General features: G+C 42.0%; 1 protein-coding gene across 2 annotated transcripts in view; it reads right to left on the bottom strand.

The window, feature by feature from the left end:
* MAJIN (membrane anchored junction protein) overlaps positions 1-10,241 on the bottom strand; it is a 46,528-nt gene extending 36,287 nt beyond the window's left edge. Inside the window, exon 1 of one of the 2 annotated variants that reach the window (XM_061588693.1) lies at positions 10,156-10,241. In XM_061588693.1, coding sequence (XP_061444677.1) covers positions 10,156-10,174 — 19 coding nt within the window. In that variant the 5' untranslated portion in view covers positions 10,175-10,241. The remainder of the gene's footprint in view (positions 1-10,155) is intronic. The other variant, XM_061588685.1, reaches the window with a different exon arrangement.
* Between the last annotated feature and the right edge of the window lie 6,805 nt (positions 10,242-17,046).

A 17,046-nucleotide genomic window follows, 5' to 3' on the forward strand; every position in this document is an offset into this window, starting at 1 on the left:
GAAGGTTCAGCTGGAGCCAATTCAAACTGTCACATATACCAATAGAGGACTTCATTCATCTGTTATTCAAATCGGGGACCCCAGGAAAGAAGAAACTAACACCCTTTCCTGGTCCCTCGTTCCAATAGGGCTAATTTAGCCTCAACGGGGGAGATAGGAGACCTAGGTTCAACCACTCCAGCAGCAATTGCAGTAACTTTTCTCCCTCCCACCAAAGTAATGGCCCTACTCAGACCAGACAAGGGAATGAATTGGTGGATTTTGGGGATGCCGTCCATAGTCATGTGTAGAATGCACTTAGAAATTTGGGAGAAGATATGGATCGATTTCACAAGCAACCCACTGAAGTTTTGGCAGAGGCCTTAAATAGGAGATTGAAGGTACAGGCTCCAGCTATGGCCCCTCCACCTCCTCTCCTGTTTCCACCCCCACTGCTCCACTAGACAGCTTCACTCAGAAGAGCAGGGGCAACCCATACAAGATGTCCACAATCAAGCATAGGGTTGCCAGTTCCCACTGCTCCATCTATGACTGTGGCTAAGTTAGTGCCAGCTTTATGGGGCAGAATGAATGTGGAACTGGGAACAGTTGCCAGAAAACCAGGCTTGGTTTTTTCAGACAAATCCAGCCTGCAAAAACCCGGGGTCTTTAGTGCAAAATCTGTAGCCATGGGGGGAGGCAATTCTCTCCTAAAATAGTGTGTCATGGATCACAGTGTAAAACCCTCTTTGGCATCTTTAACCAAAGAAGTTGAAATTCCCCTCCCAGAAACAGTTGAAACCAGGAAGGCTCGTCTTTGAGCAAAGTCCTATTAATGTCCTGAAAGAGGAGCATACCGAACATCTTCTGAAAGTGCAGACCCTCATTTAAATGCTTCAGATTTGGTTGAAAACAAACAAGATGTGCCCACTTTCATGGAAAGAAATACTGATTTCAATGTTTCCCTTGGGTCTACTACACTACAGTCTCTTGCTAATGAACATTCTTTCCCTAATGAACAATCCATTGCTTGCAAACAGCCGTTGGATCAGAACAAAACCCGGTGTATAGGGCTTCTAGCTTCAGGCAGAGTCTATCCAGAATTTGAATTTACTTTGAAAATTAATGCAATTTGGCTTCCAAAACAGCAGCTGGTTTCTGATGCCATCTGCATGAGAATGGACCAGTTGCAAAGCCCTGATTCCAGCGGGGAGCAGCTTTCTTCATTGTCACCCTTTGTGTGTGCAAATTCTGGCACTGATGCAAATGTGTTATTGCATACAGTCACTGACAGGCTGAGTAACAGGGAACCCAGAGTAATTGCTCTGCAAACAGGGTGTTCACCAGTGAAACTCCATGCCATGGTAGAAATGGAAGCACAATTGTATTTGGCATGTTATATGCTGGTGCTACTAACTGTGCTTTGTTTTGCATCTGCAGCAAGAGAATTCCAAAAGAGGAAGATCCCACATATATCAGAATTAAGCACAAAATTAGGGAAAGGAATTTCTATCTCGGATTCAAATACATTACACAAAAAAGATTTGGACACAAAAGCAGCAAAGCAACCTGTAAGCAAACCCACAAAAGCAGCAAAGGATCCTGTAAGCAAACCCTCTGGTGGTGCTCCTGGATCCATCTTTGTCGCTAGAGGCCCAGGTGACCTCAGTGGCTAAGAGTGCCTTTTACCAGCTTCAACTGATAAGACAGCTGTGGCCATTTCTGGACCGGAATAGCCTGACTACTGTTGTCCACACACTGGTAACCTCCAGGCTGGATTACTGTAATGCGCTCTATGTGGGGCTGCCCTTGAGGTTGGTCCGGAAGTTGCAGCTGGTGCAATATGTGGCGGCGAGACTGCTCACTGGGGCAGGGTATCACCAACATGTCACTCTGCTGCTGAAAGAATTGCGCTGGCTGCCCATTTGCTACTGGGCCAAGTTCAAGGTTCTAGTTTTGGTGTACAAAGCCCTATACAGCTTGGGGCCAGGATACCTGAAAGACTGTCTTATCCCTTATATACCCAGTCGATCACTGCGCTCTGCAGGTGAGGGCCTCCTGAAGATACCATCTTATCAGGAGGTACATTCTGCACAACATAGGAAACAGACCGTTAGTGTAGTGGCACCTACCTTGTGGAATTCCCTCCCCTTAAATATTAGGCAGGTGCCATCTCTGTTATCTTTTCGGCGCCTATTGAAGACTTTCCTCTTTCAACAAGCCTTTTAAGTTAAGACCTATCCCAGTCTGTGTCTGTGTTGGAATTGCTTTTAATATTTTTTTAAAACCCTTTCCCCCCCTAAACAATATGTTTTTTTTATTTAAGATGTTTTTAAAACTTTTTTAAAGAATGCTTTTAAAGTTGTTTTGTTTTAATGTATTTTAAGGTCTGTTTTTATGATGTTTTAAAGTGTTTTTACTGCTTTAGTTTGCCGCCCTGTGCTCCTGCTCGGAGGAAGGGTGGGATATAAATTAAATAATAAATTTAAAAAAAAAAACTCAGGTCTAAGAAACACGAAGATACGGGTAAGCCAATAAAGCCCAATGGTTACAGACATTGGATGACCCATGGTAAGAAACAGGGAAAATGCATTCAGATAGTAGACAAAGACATGAAGATAAGACTTTAAACCAGCGTTACCCAACCTTTTTTGACCCAACGCCCCTTTGCAAAATCTTTTTGTGCCCAACGCCCCCCTCAGATTAAGTATATGCCAATGCTTCCTATTATACTTAATATACTTAACAACAAACTCATTCAGTTTACTGGCATTGTTTCGTTAAACAAGTTCATTTAAACATCACAGAAACAACGGGTAGTGTGTCCCATTCCTGAAGAAAACCAGCGAATAACTGTCTGCGTCACCCGTTTGCACATGGCACTCCGTTGGAAGAATCTGCCCTCCACCAATACACCCAGCTTATCAAACACTCTCTCGTGATTGGTTCCAACATCCCTCAAGACAGCATCGGAACATTACCTAGTGCTGGGGCGTGGCTAATATCCCCATTCCTTGATATGACACTGGCTGCTATTCAGAATTTCTTTACTAAAGAGCACACACTATTTATAGTGTTATTTCCATGAATTGAGACTATTAAATACATTCTAACTGGGGACAAAAGTTTAAAAATTAATGATTTGTGTATTAAGTAAAATTAAACTCAAATGCTTCAACTGTCGCATCAGACCGCCAAATGTCAATGCCCCCCTAATGAACCCAAACACCCCCCTAAAGTTTGTAGTCACGCCAACGCCCCCTGAAAGGCTGTAATGCCCCCCAGGGGGGCGCTACTGCCCACATTGGGAATTGCTGCTTTAAACAGAGACATTGACAAAGATGCCTGCAATACTAAATATTTTCTTGTAACCAAGGAGTGGAAGGACAAACCACCTGACGTGCTTTCTCTCTCCAGTTTTAGTTGTGTGCATGCATTCCAAATTCAGGACTTCACTGCTCAAAATGTAATATGGTATTCTTTAAGGATTGCCAGTTCTGTCTGTTATTAAAGAATGTCTATGGCTACCAACATACAGTAAAGAGTTGCTGTTTCACCCCCCTTCTTTATTGTTCATCAAGTAAATTGGACATGGCTTAAATGGTGCAATAAGCAAGCTTTCTTTTTTCCAGGATGTTAATACAAGGAAAAGGTTTGCCTAGTTGGTCTAAGTAAGTGATTAGTGGAGAGAGGAGGTGAGAAGGGATTTGTTTATTTTATTTATTGTATTGTATTTATATACCGCCCCACAGCCGAAGCTCTCTGGGTGGTTTACCGTAATTAAAAACAAATATACAAATTTAAAACACATCTTTTAAAAACAATTTAAAACACAATTTAAAAATTTAAAACAATAAAAAAAAATTCCAGTAAATAAATAAATAGACAGAAGGTTTGAGATACTTAGAAAAATAGTTAAAAGAATAAAGAGTCAGTTACTATTTGTAGTGGTTAAATAATGTCTTGGGGCAAATTAATTAAGGTATTGGGAAAAGGAGAGTGTAAAATCATCTCATAAGGAAGAAATCAAAACAAAAGACTTGAGGGTTTCACCACCACCCCCTTCCTTCTTTGCTAGTCAGGGAACACTCAAAAGCACAGTCTGAAAGCACTGTGAGAAATTCTGCTTTCAACTTGTGGGAAGGGAGTGCAATCTTCACTGCGACTGAAACATTGAAGGCTGCACTGTATTTCATAGCAAGCTTTAAAAAACAACTCCCCCTCAACTTCTTCCTTTGTCTCACTTTGAAATGCAGTGTTAAAAAGGGGGAAAAAAGGTGAACAGGGTTTTTTTTAGAGCACCCAGCATCTGTGAATGTTGATATCCATGTGGAACCAAGTTTCTGACGGCAATTAAGTCAGGCACTGACACCATAATCAGGGAAATCCGTGACTACTTTTCATGTGCAATGCTCCGCACATTGAAACGCTATGGAATCCCAAAAAGTTTAGAATGTGTCGTGTTGTTATTTGTTTGTCTGTCTGAAATCTTTTAATTGTATTTTTCACCAATAATAGGCCCAAGTGCAAAGCAGCTGAATTGTTGGTTGCTACAATTTTAGTTTTTTTATTGTTCCATTCCTCTCCAAAAGTCTCACCTATGGCCATGAAAATATTTTATTTTTATGTTGTCTTTCCTGCAGTAAATATTTTATTTTTATGTTTTTCTAAGGAAGCACTTTTTTTCAAAGAAGTGTTTTATTTTTAGTTGTTCTTTTTGTGTTTACCACAGAAGATTTTATTAAATGCATTTTGACTGGATCCTAACAGATCACTGGCATGAAGCCAGTACTAAAGCTTTGGTTAACGTGAATTGCTCCAGAACCAGGACCCAGATACGGAGCTGGCATGCCATTTTCCTGTGTTGATACAATAACAGTGAAGAGACCTGCTTTATTCTTTCCCGACTACAGAAGGTCTACTTTGGTCATCATCCTGCAGTGGACCACCAGTATTTCTTTTTGGCAAGATGTCCCAAGGCAATGATATGCAACCTTTTACCACAGTCACTCAGGGGGAGGGGGTTGATTCTTCTTCTCATTATTCAAGTTTTTCTGGCTAGCATCAACAAACCATAGACAGTTCAGTTCAGCTTCTACTGAACATAACCATTCGGTCTCCTGAAGATGAACTCTTTACAAGCCACCCTGCAGTATGCTTCAAGATCACAAAAACTGTTTTATTCCACAATTGGTGGATATTCATTGTATTATTGAATGTAATTAAATACTCATGTACTGTGCTTTAAGGATTTGATTATCTAACCACTGCTATCTTTCATTACATAATCAAAGTGTTACAGAATGGGATTTTGCTTTTAAAATCCCAAGAAAAGCGATGTTCTTTGGTTTTCTTAACAAAGTCTTAAAGAATGTTTTTGCATTGGTCTATGTGGGCAAAGAATGTTTGTATATGACAACCAGTTGTCCATATAAGCTTGTCAATATGAGCTTGTCAATATGTGTGTCAGCATGTGCTTGTCAATGGGAATGAATGGCATGATCGCGTTTCCTGTTGGCAAGCCATGGAAGGAGGTCCCTAAGAGGTCCCAAACCTTCTCTTAGTAGATTTGCAGGTACGACACGGAGACCAAGTACTTCCACTCATCCCCCAAAGCATCTCTTCTCATTGCAAGACATTCCAAACTACTGACTGTATCAATGTCCAACCTGCTCCAGTAGGCTCGTATGCACCTCCAGCAGATGGTGCAAGACAAACCAAACTGACCCTATGTAGGCTTCATGTTAAGCGGCCACCTCACCATAAAAAGTATCAAATTCATATTTATTATCCCATCTAATTTATCCAGTTGAGGATCTCCATGGAGTGAGAATCCACCCTTACACCCAGTGCATCCTGACCCTGTCCGATTCCAATGCCAAGATGCAGTCACACGGAAACTCATATTCAGGCTGGAGCACTAAGAGGACTCACTGGAATTCAGTCCGGCTTAATAACAGAGAAGCTGTTATAACTATCTCCCTCTTTGACTCCAAGTCAGTTCTTCACACGGACAAACATGCATTACGCTGTCCACAGGCTTCATTTGCATTTGGCAATAAACCCACCTCATGTTCAGCTTTTCAGAAAATGTTTTATTTCAAACCATTTTATTTATACCAAACAAGATTTTATTCTAAAACATCAGATATTTCTACATTAGAAAGATTAATTTGGGTTGAAAATAAGGATAATATTGTATTATTTATTTATCTTTAAGAATTGCCTATAATCATGGATCTCTCATTTTAAAAGTGATCTCACACATCATTCACCTGTAGTGCTTCTACACTAGGCATTTAGTGTGAAATCACTATGCCAACATCCACACAATGTCATCAGCCATTTGTAATCCTTTGTTTTCAGTGTTTCTATCTTCCCAATACTCTTAGGTGTAGATACTCTTAATGCTACTCTTGGTTTTGTTAAGAGATGGTTTTGATGTGAGCAGTGAAGTAACAGGCAGCTACACATTTTGAATTACATTTGAAGAACATTTTCCCCTTCAAAGAATTCTGAGAACTGTAGTTTTTTAAGGGTTTCTGACTCTGTGAGAGGCAAACTACAGTGCCTAGTATTCTTTGAAGGAAAAAATGTGCTCTGAATATGCTTCAAAGCATAGCGTGTATGCAGACACAGTAACCTTTGCAATGGGCAAAGGTAATTTTTACATTGGGGAATTTGCGTTGGAAACTTTGCAGTTTGCTTTGGGATTTTTTCTTATGCCCTAGAGCAGGGGCAGAGAACCTGCAACCCTGCCGATATTGTTGGAATCAAACTCCCAGCAGCCCCAACCAGCATGGCCAGTGATCAGGGATGATGGGAGTTGTAGTCCAACAACATCTGGAGGGCCATAGGCTCCCCACTCCTGCCCTAGCCTTCATTCGAAGCGTTTAATTTTTTTAAAACACTCTGAATGAAAATGTGGGGGGAAAATCACACAGGTTGATTTTTCAATGGAAGAATGGGGCAACTTTGCTCTTCAGAGACCATTTTTGTCTCTGTTGTCAGCACAAGTGTGCTTGATCCTGAACCAAAAAACACTTATTTGGAGGAGGTAGAATTTTTCTGAGCAGTGACTGCTGGCCCCTTCTCCACGCATATTGATTAAACACAAAATTTCTGGGTATATTCTAGATACACGTTTCTGTTGTTTCCATAAGGAAAACGGTAAGTGGTAACTGCCTAAAATTTGAGAGCATTAAACTGTAACCTGTATGTGACAATATACTAGAAGGATAACCCTGTAGGTCTACACATGTGTAAAATAAAAAATAAAATGAAGACATTTTCCCCCAGGGCTTTTTGCTGGAGTATTTTGTTTCCAGTGGGTTTTTTTGTTTTCAGAAGGAAAATGTTTAAGTGGTAATTGGCTGAAGTGACATTGTCTGGGTGACAGCCTGTGCCAATTTCCTAGGAGGACAACCCTGTGGGTCTACTCTTGTGTAAATTACACAATAAAAGGCAGAAATTTTCCCCCAGGGCATTTAGCTGTGGTATTTTTTGGCCCCAGGTGGTTTTTCGTTTCCAGAAGGAAAACGGTAAATGGTAACTGGCTGAAATTCAGGGACATTGTATACATTTATTAAAGTTTATTAATAAAAAATTATTAAAACAGGACACTCCTGTTGGTCTGCTTAGGGGTAACTTGCACAATGAAAAGTGTACCTTGGGTCCAAATGGACCCCATAAGACTGGATGAAGGCTATAATGGGATCCCATTTAGCATGTTTACTTGTTATTTAGTAAAAGCTAAAAACTTTGAAAATGTGAAGGTTGCTTAATATTGTAGTTGCAGCTGACATCCACTCATAATTACTAATGAACTTATGAAATAGAAAAATGTCGACAAAAAGAAAAGCACTGGAAAAATCCCCAGAAATGTTTCTGCCCACAACACTGATTAAACTGTTAAGAGAAATACTGCTCAGATTATAGTGCTAAATCCCTTGTTCCTTATTAATACTCAGTGGAAATGCCATGTTCACTGGTGTGGACAGAATGCAGTAGTAATGAACTCAGAGGAAAAGTGTAATATATCTAACGGTGTTTAAAGTCCATTGCAATTCCACTGGTAGCTTACAGATTCATCTATAAGCAGCCTAAGGCTTTTCAATTTTCAAGACACACATACATATCAGCAGGCAGCTATTAGTTTTATCCTACCTCCATTTGGTTAGGCTATTTTATTTTCCTTTTTCTTAATTTCTTCAAGCTGCACATGCACATTTCTATCCTGCTGCCCCTTGCACCCCAAAAAATCTGTTCCAACTTCCAAAGGATTGGGGAACTCTTCCATTAAAGTATGGAAGGTGGAGGGGAGGGTGGCTGGGGACAGAGGAATTGGCAGAAATAGCTTTTCTTCCTGTTCCACTGATGGAAGATTCTGCTGGATCAAAGAGCTTTCTGTCTGAACAAGAGACACTACTGGATATGACCCAAAATATTTATATTTCACTTTTGAGAAGAATTGCTGGGACTGGTATTTTTGGGGATATCATCAGTACTAGTCAATCAGCATCCTCCACAGCCAGCTTTTCTCCAGATCAAACTGCACTACCCTGCAAATCTGCAGAACCAATTTTTCACTCTTGGACACTCTTGGAAAGAGAAATATACATTTGTATATGAGGTGAGGGCATTTTTAAATCAGCAGCACTGCTCTGAAACTGTTTTGTCTGTCTGCACTGTTAACCTCACTGTTTCTGAGTAGAAAAAGAAACAGAAGCAAAATAAAATGAAGATTGCATTCCTGAAAACATTTACTTGGCAGTAAGTCCCAGTTAATTCAGTGGGACTTTTGTATGAGTAAACATGTTGGAAGGCACACAAATAAAATATTTTCAGTGCAATCCTAACCCCCAGGTCAGCTGGCTGGCAGGATTAGGAAGGAACAGAGATGCCTCTCTGCTGGCCGAACTTTTCTGGTGGAGGGGCAGGTGCAAAGGCCTGCACTATTCTTGGATAAATCTGTAGGTGCAGAGCTAGCACTGGTGGGACTTTTGCTGGTGGTAGTAGCCATTAAGCCCCAAAAATGGGGCATTCCAGGGCGAAGCAGGATGGAGAAGCCTCAGTTCATCAGAGAGGCCTTGGGGTTGACCCTCCCTTTAACACCAAACTAAAGCTGGTATAGTTAACTCCCTCCTCCCCATTGTAACCAGGGATGAGGGGGGTATATGGCAAAAAAAACCCCACCCACCCCCACTTCCTGCCCTGGCTTGAGAAGTAATAGCAGATTCACCAGCCTCACCAATGTCCCATTTGGGCTGCACTCCTAGTTTAATAGGAATACCCAAGGGTGACGTTTCTGAAGGAAATGGTGTTTACAGATTTTCTTCATCAGATTTCCCTCCACATGCATTAAGAATTTCTCTTTCTGGAAAAATATTTCCCTCCAGATTAATATGAAGCTATTGGGACAAATTTTGTGCACTAAAAAAGCAAAATAAGCAGTGTCTGTTTCATCTGAGGCAGGCAACTGTGTCAATGTGACTGGAGAGTGATTTTCACTCAGAATACACTTTGGAGCCATAAAGGAACACAAAGTAGAGCTATCTTGAAACTATTTTCATCATCAAGTTTTTCTCCATGTGTGTACACGAGCTGTCCTTTTTAGAAGAAAACTGCCCTCCATACTTGTGTAAAGGTTATCAGAATAGGGTTTTCACAAAAAATCGTCACAAGATGTCACCAGCACAACCTGTCTTGCAAGTAAACAACAGAGCACATTGGTTCACCCTTCCTGGCCTCTCAGGGAAAAGGCCCCAGACGGGCCTGTATGGAAAAAAGGAAGCGTAATGCTTTGCGAGTGAAGAGCAAGGGTCTCCCTCTCAGAACACATTGTCCTGCTCCCAGTCTAAGATAAAAAACAAGAAAGAACAGCTATCTCCACACTGACAAAACTAGGTTGCTGCTACTTGTTTCCTGGGAAGTTGTCCTCTTTTACAATTATATTTCTTTTTACATTAAAATGTCCTTAATTTGATTAACTCCTGAGGGAAAATAAGAGGAAAAAAGGAATAAACATTGCAAGGGGAAAGGGAGAGTACAGATAGAGGATTTATAAGGACAAAGTATTTGCTGCCTGTGAGAGACAGGGTCAGTGAGGTCAGGCATCTGGGTAGCAAAACAAGGGCCAGTTTTGTCTCCTTCCTCAGACTATGTTCTTCCTCTTACCTTCTACCTCTGCCTCCATCTTGTCCTTACTTCAGTTTAGGGCTCTCATTGATCAAGGCATCAGATCAGAAGGTGAAGCCTTTCTCACACCCTTTTATCTTTATAGTTTTAATGGTATAGCACCCCCTGCTGGAGCTCAGCAGATGCCAGAACAGATTCTGGTATCTTCTAGCCCATAATTCCAAAAACGTTGCAGACGAAACATGACATTATCAACTTACATTTGACCCCTGCTGGTAGGAGAGGGTTCCCTAATCAGACTGTGATTTCAGAGAAGACTTTTGGACAAACACGTAAACTCAGTGGTGTGGATATTCTGTTCAGCAATATCCAGCTGAGTGAAGACACTGATTTGAGATTTTAGCCTGTTTTATGATATTTTGTGGTGTTATTATTGATACTGTTGTAGTTTTTTATTATTATGTTCTGAATTGTTTATATTATATTATTTTGTTCTTTATATGGAAGCCGCTTTGAGATCACTTGGTGATGAAAAGCGGCATACAAATACACTAAATAAAATAAATAATAAAATGATTGTTGGCATGGAATAAACTCCAGTGGTAATCGAGAGATCAAATGAATTGAGTTTTCTAATGAAGTATTTTCAGCCTTTCTAATCATAGATAGATCTTGACTTTTCATCTAGTTAAAAAACCTGAATATTTTCTTGATTGTGTACTGTCACAAGCTAATTTAATAATCTAGTGGCAGTAGCCCTGGAATAGGTTACTGCCGGATTCAGTTTATGACAATATAGTTTTTGCTGTAGCTTAAAATAAATGTCAACATTTCCAGGGCGTACTCTTACTTCTCTACAGTATCAGATGGTAATAATTCAAGCTTTGCAAACTCTGTTTTTTTTAAAGCACTGAATACAGAAGGTCTTTGTTATGATTTATCTTTACAATAGACTCTTTTAATTCCATAGCGGGAAGTACAGGAGGGATTCTTCTGTATTGTTTTGGGTAAAGCATTCTTTCTCTCCCTATCCCACCCCTTGTACTATAATTAATATATAGATTTTATATTGCAACACTGAATAGAAGAATCTCTTCTGCCCAGAAAATGGTCTGGAAGCACAGAGACTATATTTCAGAGTACATTGCCAAATCCTACCATAAGCTACATGCATAGGAAGCTAAATTGTGCCTTGAGTTTCTTCAGAAGCTTTCTCATATGCATGTAGGAAAAAAGCTTTGGATGTGACTTGATTAAAAAACTTTTTTGCTACAGTACATGCAAATGTATATCTTTTCATCTTGGCCTTAGTTCTATATCTGAAGCTAAGCAGGTCTTAGCTTTGTGGATACCTGGATTGGAGGCTGTCTGAGAACTCGTGAGCCTGAACACCTTGGAGAATGGATAGGATACTATGGTTTGGGCAGTCAAATAGGAATATAAAATAAATTTATACACATTCTGGATAGGTATCTCTGAAAATTCTGAAATGTTTGTTTTAATGGGTTTAACTGCCTGTTAACTACTGACAGTCTCCCAGCTTGATCTTTCTCACAGGGTTGGTGTAAGGATAAAATTTTAACATCTCAACTTACTTTTAGCATCTTAGTATGCTAGTATATTTGTATTTTAGTATGTTTTAATTGTTCTATAAATGGTTTTAATTGTATTTTTGCTGTCTTGCTTGTTGTGAACCGCCCAGAGAGCTTTGGCTATGGGGTGGTATAGAAATTTAATAATAATAATAATAATAATAATAATAATTTGTCCAGAATCAAGGTTCATTGTTTTAACCTCAGCCTGCATGCATGGAACCCACACTTAAATGTTGACCTTGGAAATAATGTTTGCCTTTTCTATATCTAACTAGCTAGTTCTGTCTAGATTAGGGTTGCCAGGTCTCCGGTTTTCTGCCGGAGTCTCCAGCAAAAGTGGGCCGTCTCCGGCCTCCAGCCATATTTGGTGTGAAGAGGCTGATCTCCGGCTTTTGGACGTCCCCCTCAAGCACGCATGCGTGATTGACACGCATGGCTGCTGGGTGGGAGGAGCAGCCGCGATGGGCGTTTCTGGCTGCGGTTTGCATCGCGGGGATAGAGCAGTTTGGAATCTCGTTTGGAAGCAGAAGGCTGCAGGTGGCAGGAGCTGGAGCAGGTTGGACTGCAGCTGATTGCAGAGAGAGAGAGAGAGAGAGGCCTGAGAGAAGAGAGGCCTGAGAGAGAGAGAGAGAGAGCCCTGAGAGGCCAGATAGAGAGGCCAGAGAGAGAGAGAGAGAGGCCTGAGAGAGAGAGAGAGAGGCCTGAGAGATGGGGCTCAGCAGTCTCTGGCCATCACCACACCTTGGGGGAGGAAATTCCATCACACACACACACACACTCTCACACCCTGCCCCCCCTCTTCCTTTTCTGATTGTGGAAAGCTGGTGGTTCCATGTCTGCCACTGCTCCTTGGATTGTTGAAAACCAAATGTTTAAATAAGCAAAATGTATAGCAGGATGAGGTTGCCATGTGATTTTTCCAGCTGGGTTTGTGTGTGTATGGAACTTCAGCAGGTAAACAGGCCCGTCCCCTCATCTCTGTGACAATGAAAGTTCTACGTCTTGAATTTCTGGCTGCCACCCAAAGAAAGCTGGCAGCCCCGGGAACAGGTGGGTGCAGAGTGGGTCTTAAAATAAAGAAAGAATCTTGCAGATGGAAGGCAGGGAAAACCAGGCCAGGTTCCCCAGGAACAATGTCTGTTTCCTAATCCCTGTCCCTGATAAATCACAGTTTCCATTTTAAGCATCACTTGTGTTGGAATTGTGGAAATGCAACTCGATTTGGGTGTTTCCATGTCTGGAGGGAGACAGAGAGGAGACCTCCAGGTTGCTAGGCTGTGCCTTTCCTTTGGTCATTTGCTCATCTTCCTTCCTGAAAACTGATACCTCTTAGGAATGCTGACCACACCTTCCAACTCTCTCCTTCCTGCTTCTTCGCTGTCTCTTGAAGAGAAGAGATGTCTTTGCTTTGTCTCTCTCACCTGCAGCATGAGGGCAAAGGCCATGTCAGGTCCATGAACCTCCAATGCAGGTAGTTTACTAGAACTAGAATCCCTTTCCTATCTATTGTGTATTTCCTTCAATGAAGCAAGCTGTTCCTTATTTTACTAAGTCTGAATCCTCAGTTATTGCTGCAGCGTAAAAGTCTGCTACTTCACAGGGAAAGTCTCTCTCACTCACTCTCTCTCACACACATACACATACACACACACACACACACATCAGCGCTGGGTCTGCTCTTGATCCCAAACCTAACTCTGCTAACAAGTTTCTAGTCTTTTTTCAGCATTGAGTTGCCTCCACTCAAGACTCTAGAAGTTAAACCTCTCAGTGTGCGTGCAAAGCCCCCCGCAGCAGAGTAGGAAGCCTCTTTTTGTCTGTCAAGAGCCATTGACCACCAGCAGCCAAATCAACCTGAGGCCCCAGCTGGCTTTGTCTGTGGGTCAGTGGCCTGAGGAGATGCCTTGGGTCAGCTGCCAGCTTGCCCAATGTGCACTTTCAAAATTCTCCTCAAGCAGAGACTGCCCAGTGCTGAACACCCTCCCGCCTGAGAAGAGCCTGTGGAGCAGGTGATATTGGGGGACCTGCAGGCCAGAGCCCGTCCCCCCCTTTTAAATCAAGGGAAGATGGCCGTAACTCAGTGGTAGAGAACATGGACAGTCGCTGCCAGTCGCTGTAGACAGTGCTGAAGCTGAACCAGATGGACCAATGGCCTAACTCAGTATAAAGCAGCTCCCTGTTTAAATCACCCTTCATTCAGAACCATAAGGACTAGAGTCTTACTTTATTTTTAGGGAAACTGTTGCACATGCAGAAGGGCCCAGGTTCAGTCCTCAGCGGCATCTCCAGGTAGGGCTGAGAGACACCCCTGCCTGAAGCCCTGAGAGCCACTGCTAGTGCAGACAGCACTGGGCTAGAGAGCACCCATGGGTCTGCATCCAACATTCCTGGGTAAATGAAGCGGATCCTCGCATCTGGTCCAATCCTGCCTCAGGCCAGGGCTCGGAGTCTTAGTTTGCCTTGGCCACCCTGCTTCATCCGCCCGTGCTGGGAGCTGCACAGCAGGAGTTGGGCCCATCTGTTCTCCTGGTACCTTTCAGTAGTTTTCAGGTTCCCTTACGGACATAAGAACATCTAGTTCCTCACCCCAACCGTAATAGGAAGCCTGCAAGCAGGACCCTTCAGGGAGGAAGGGCGGGATATCAGTTTAATAGATAAATAAAATAAATAAGCGCAACTGGCCTTCAGAGGCATATTGCCTCCAAATGTTAATGCAGCTTCAAATAGCATTTGCCTTTTTTGCAGCCACATCACACTGTTGGCTCATATTCAGTTTGTGATCAACAACAATCCCAAGATCCTTCTTGCATGTAGTATTGCTGAGCCAAGTATCCCCCATCTTAATAACTGCATTTGGTTTCTTTTTCCTAGGTGTAGAACTTTACACTTATCCCTGTTAAATGTCATTCTGCTGTTTTTAGCCCAATGCTCCAGCCTATTAAGATCCCTTTGAATTTTGTTTCTGTCTTCCAGGGAATTAGGTATTCCTCCCAATTTTGCATCATCTACAAGTTTGATAAGCATTCCCTGCCCCTCCTCATCCAAGTCATTAATAAAAATGTTGAAGAGCACTGGGTCCAAGACAAAGCCCTATAGTAGCCCGCTAGTTACCCCCCCCCAGGTTGAGAAGAAACCATTGATTAGCACTCTGAATATGATTGTGTAGCCAACTGTGGATCCACCCAATAGCTGTTCCATCCAGTCCACATTCAGCTAGCTTGCTAATCAGAATATCATGTGGCATTTTGTCAAAAGCTTTGCTAAAGTTGAAATATATTGTGTCCACAGCATTCCCACAGTCTATCAGGGAGGTTTGTTGTTGTTGTTATGTGCCTTCAAGTCGATTATAACTTATAGCGACCCTATGAATCAGTGACCTCCAAGAGTATCTGTCATGAACCACCCTGTTCAGATCTTGTAAGTTCAGGTGTGTGGCTTCCTGTATGGAATCAATCCATCTCTTGTTTGGCCTTCCTCTTTTTCTATTCCCTTCTGTTTTTCGCAGCATTATTGTCTTTTCTAGTGAATCATGTCTTCTCATGATGTGTCCAAAGTATGATAACCTCAGTTTCATCATTTTAGCTTCTAGTGATAGTTCTGGTTTAATTTGTTCTGACACCCAGTTATTTGTCTGTTTTGCCTAGAATGCCCTCCCTTGTCCTTAACATGGCTGCAACCATATCTGCTCAGAAGTAAGTCCTATTGAGTGCTATGGGGCTTAGTTCCTTAATAAGCATGCTTACAGTTGCTGCCTTCAGGGGCATCTATCTGTGCTCCCATCTAACGTCTCTGCAACACTAAGCTCCTTTCTTCCAATAATGGGCTGGCCTGAGGGCACGTAAACCCTTCTTCCCAGAAGCAAGTAAACTAGATTAAATGTTCCCTAAAGGCGTTGAACTGTGACCTGGCAGACCAGGGTTTGAATCCCCACACAGCCATGAAGCTCCCTGGGTGACCTTGGGCCAGTCACTGCCTCTCAGACTCAGAGGAAGGCAATAGTAAACCACCTCTGTCTGAGTACTGTTTACCATGAAGACCCTATCTGGGATCAACTTGAAGGCAGTCCATTTCCATTTTGCATCACCCTAAGCTTGTGAGAAAGAATGACCTTGTCACTTCAGATGGACCTAGGAACACCCTATTTTAGGTAAGATTTCTATTTTAATCTCCAGAGAATTTTTTTTGAATGGTATGCTCCAAGCAACTGTGGTTGATACAATGTATCATGTTTAATGATATCACTAGGGCCCACCCCTGATGTCACTAGGGCCCGCCCCTTGATGTCACTAGGGCCCGCTCCCTGACATCACTAGGGCCCGCCCCCATTTTCTCAGGTTTTTGGATGGTTCCGAACTGGCAACCCTAGTCTAGATCTTACTCCCCTTTTCTCAAAAATATAGTTGTGGCTTCAACAAGTGCAATCCACCTTAGATTTCAAACTGACCCGCCATCCCCAACTTTCAGTTTTAAAGGAGTGTTTTAGAAGTTATATGCCCAGAAAACTGGGCAAGGTATTCCTATGAGCCACCAAGCCAGTCACAGCCCACTGGCCATGTATTGTGGTCTGTCAGCAGTTTGATTTCTCTCTCTCCATTTTAGCAGTCCAAGCAGGCAGAACAAACTAATTATTAGATTGCTGACCTCTCCCCAAACTCCAAGGCAGGCCACAGTGGTCTGCATTTGGCTTGCTGGGTCACACATTTTGTAGCCTGGTGCAAAGAAGGAAAGGGCCTTTGTCTACCTGTGTAGAAAAGGGAATTTCAGCAGGTGCAGCTTTTCTCACGTGTAAATGACAGGCTGCATGCCAAAATGCTAAAACAAATTATCAGGAAAAATATATAATACTGCATTCTAAAAAAAAATAATTATTAACATATCAAGAAAGTATAGTGTTAGGGTGGTATTCAAGTGACTCGTCCTGTCAGTGCAAGGATTGCCATTAGTACAGTGGGACTCTCCCCCCTTTCCTCCCTCTGTGCGCACCTTGCCCCCTTCCCCAAATCTGCCCCTGAGGGTTAGAGGAGCCGTTTGGACAAGTTAAGGGGGTGTGCAGGGGGAAAGAGAGGGGGGGAAGTCCCGTTGCACTAATAGTAATCCTTGTGATGATGGGACCATGACTGGCTACATTGCAGCCCTTGTAATGCAGGTAAATGGACTATCATAATATGTTCTTAAACCTCCTTTTTAAAAATGTTTTTAATCTTAGAAAATGTTTTGTAAGCTTTTTTTTTAAGAAACATTTTTGAAAATGTTTTGTTTTAATGTGTTTTAAGGTTTGTTTTTATGATATTTTAAAATTTTTAGTGCTTTTGTTTGCCATTCTGGACTCCTGCTG

Source organism: Rhineura floridana, chromosome 1 (genome assembly GCF_030035675.1).
Source record: "Rhineura floridana isolate rRhiFlo1 chromosome 1, rRhiFlo1.hap2, whole genome shotgun sequence".
Classification (NCBI taxonomy): Eukaryota; Metazoa; Chordata; class Lepidosauria; order Squamata; family Rhineuridae; genus Rhineura; species Rhineura floridana.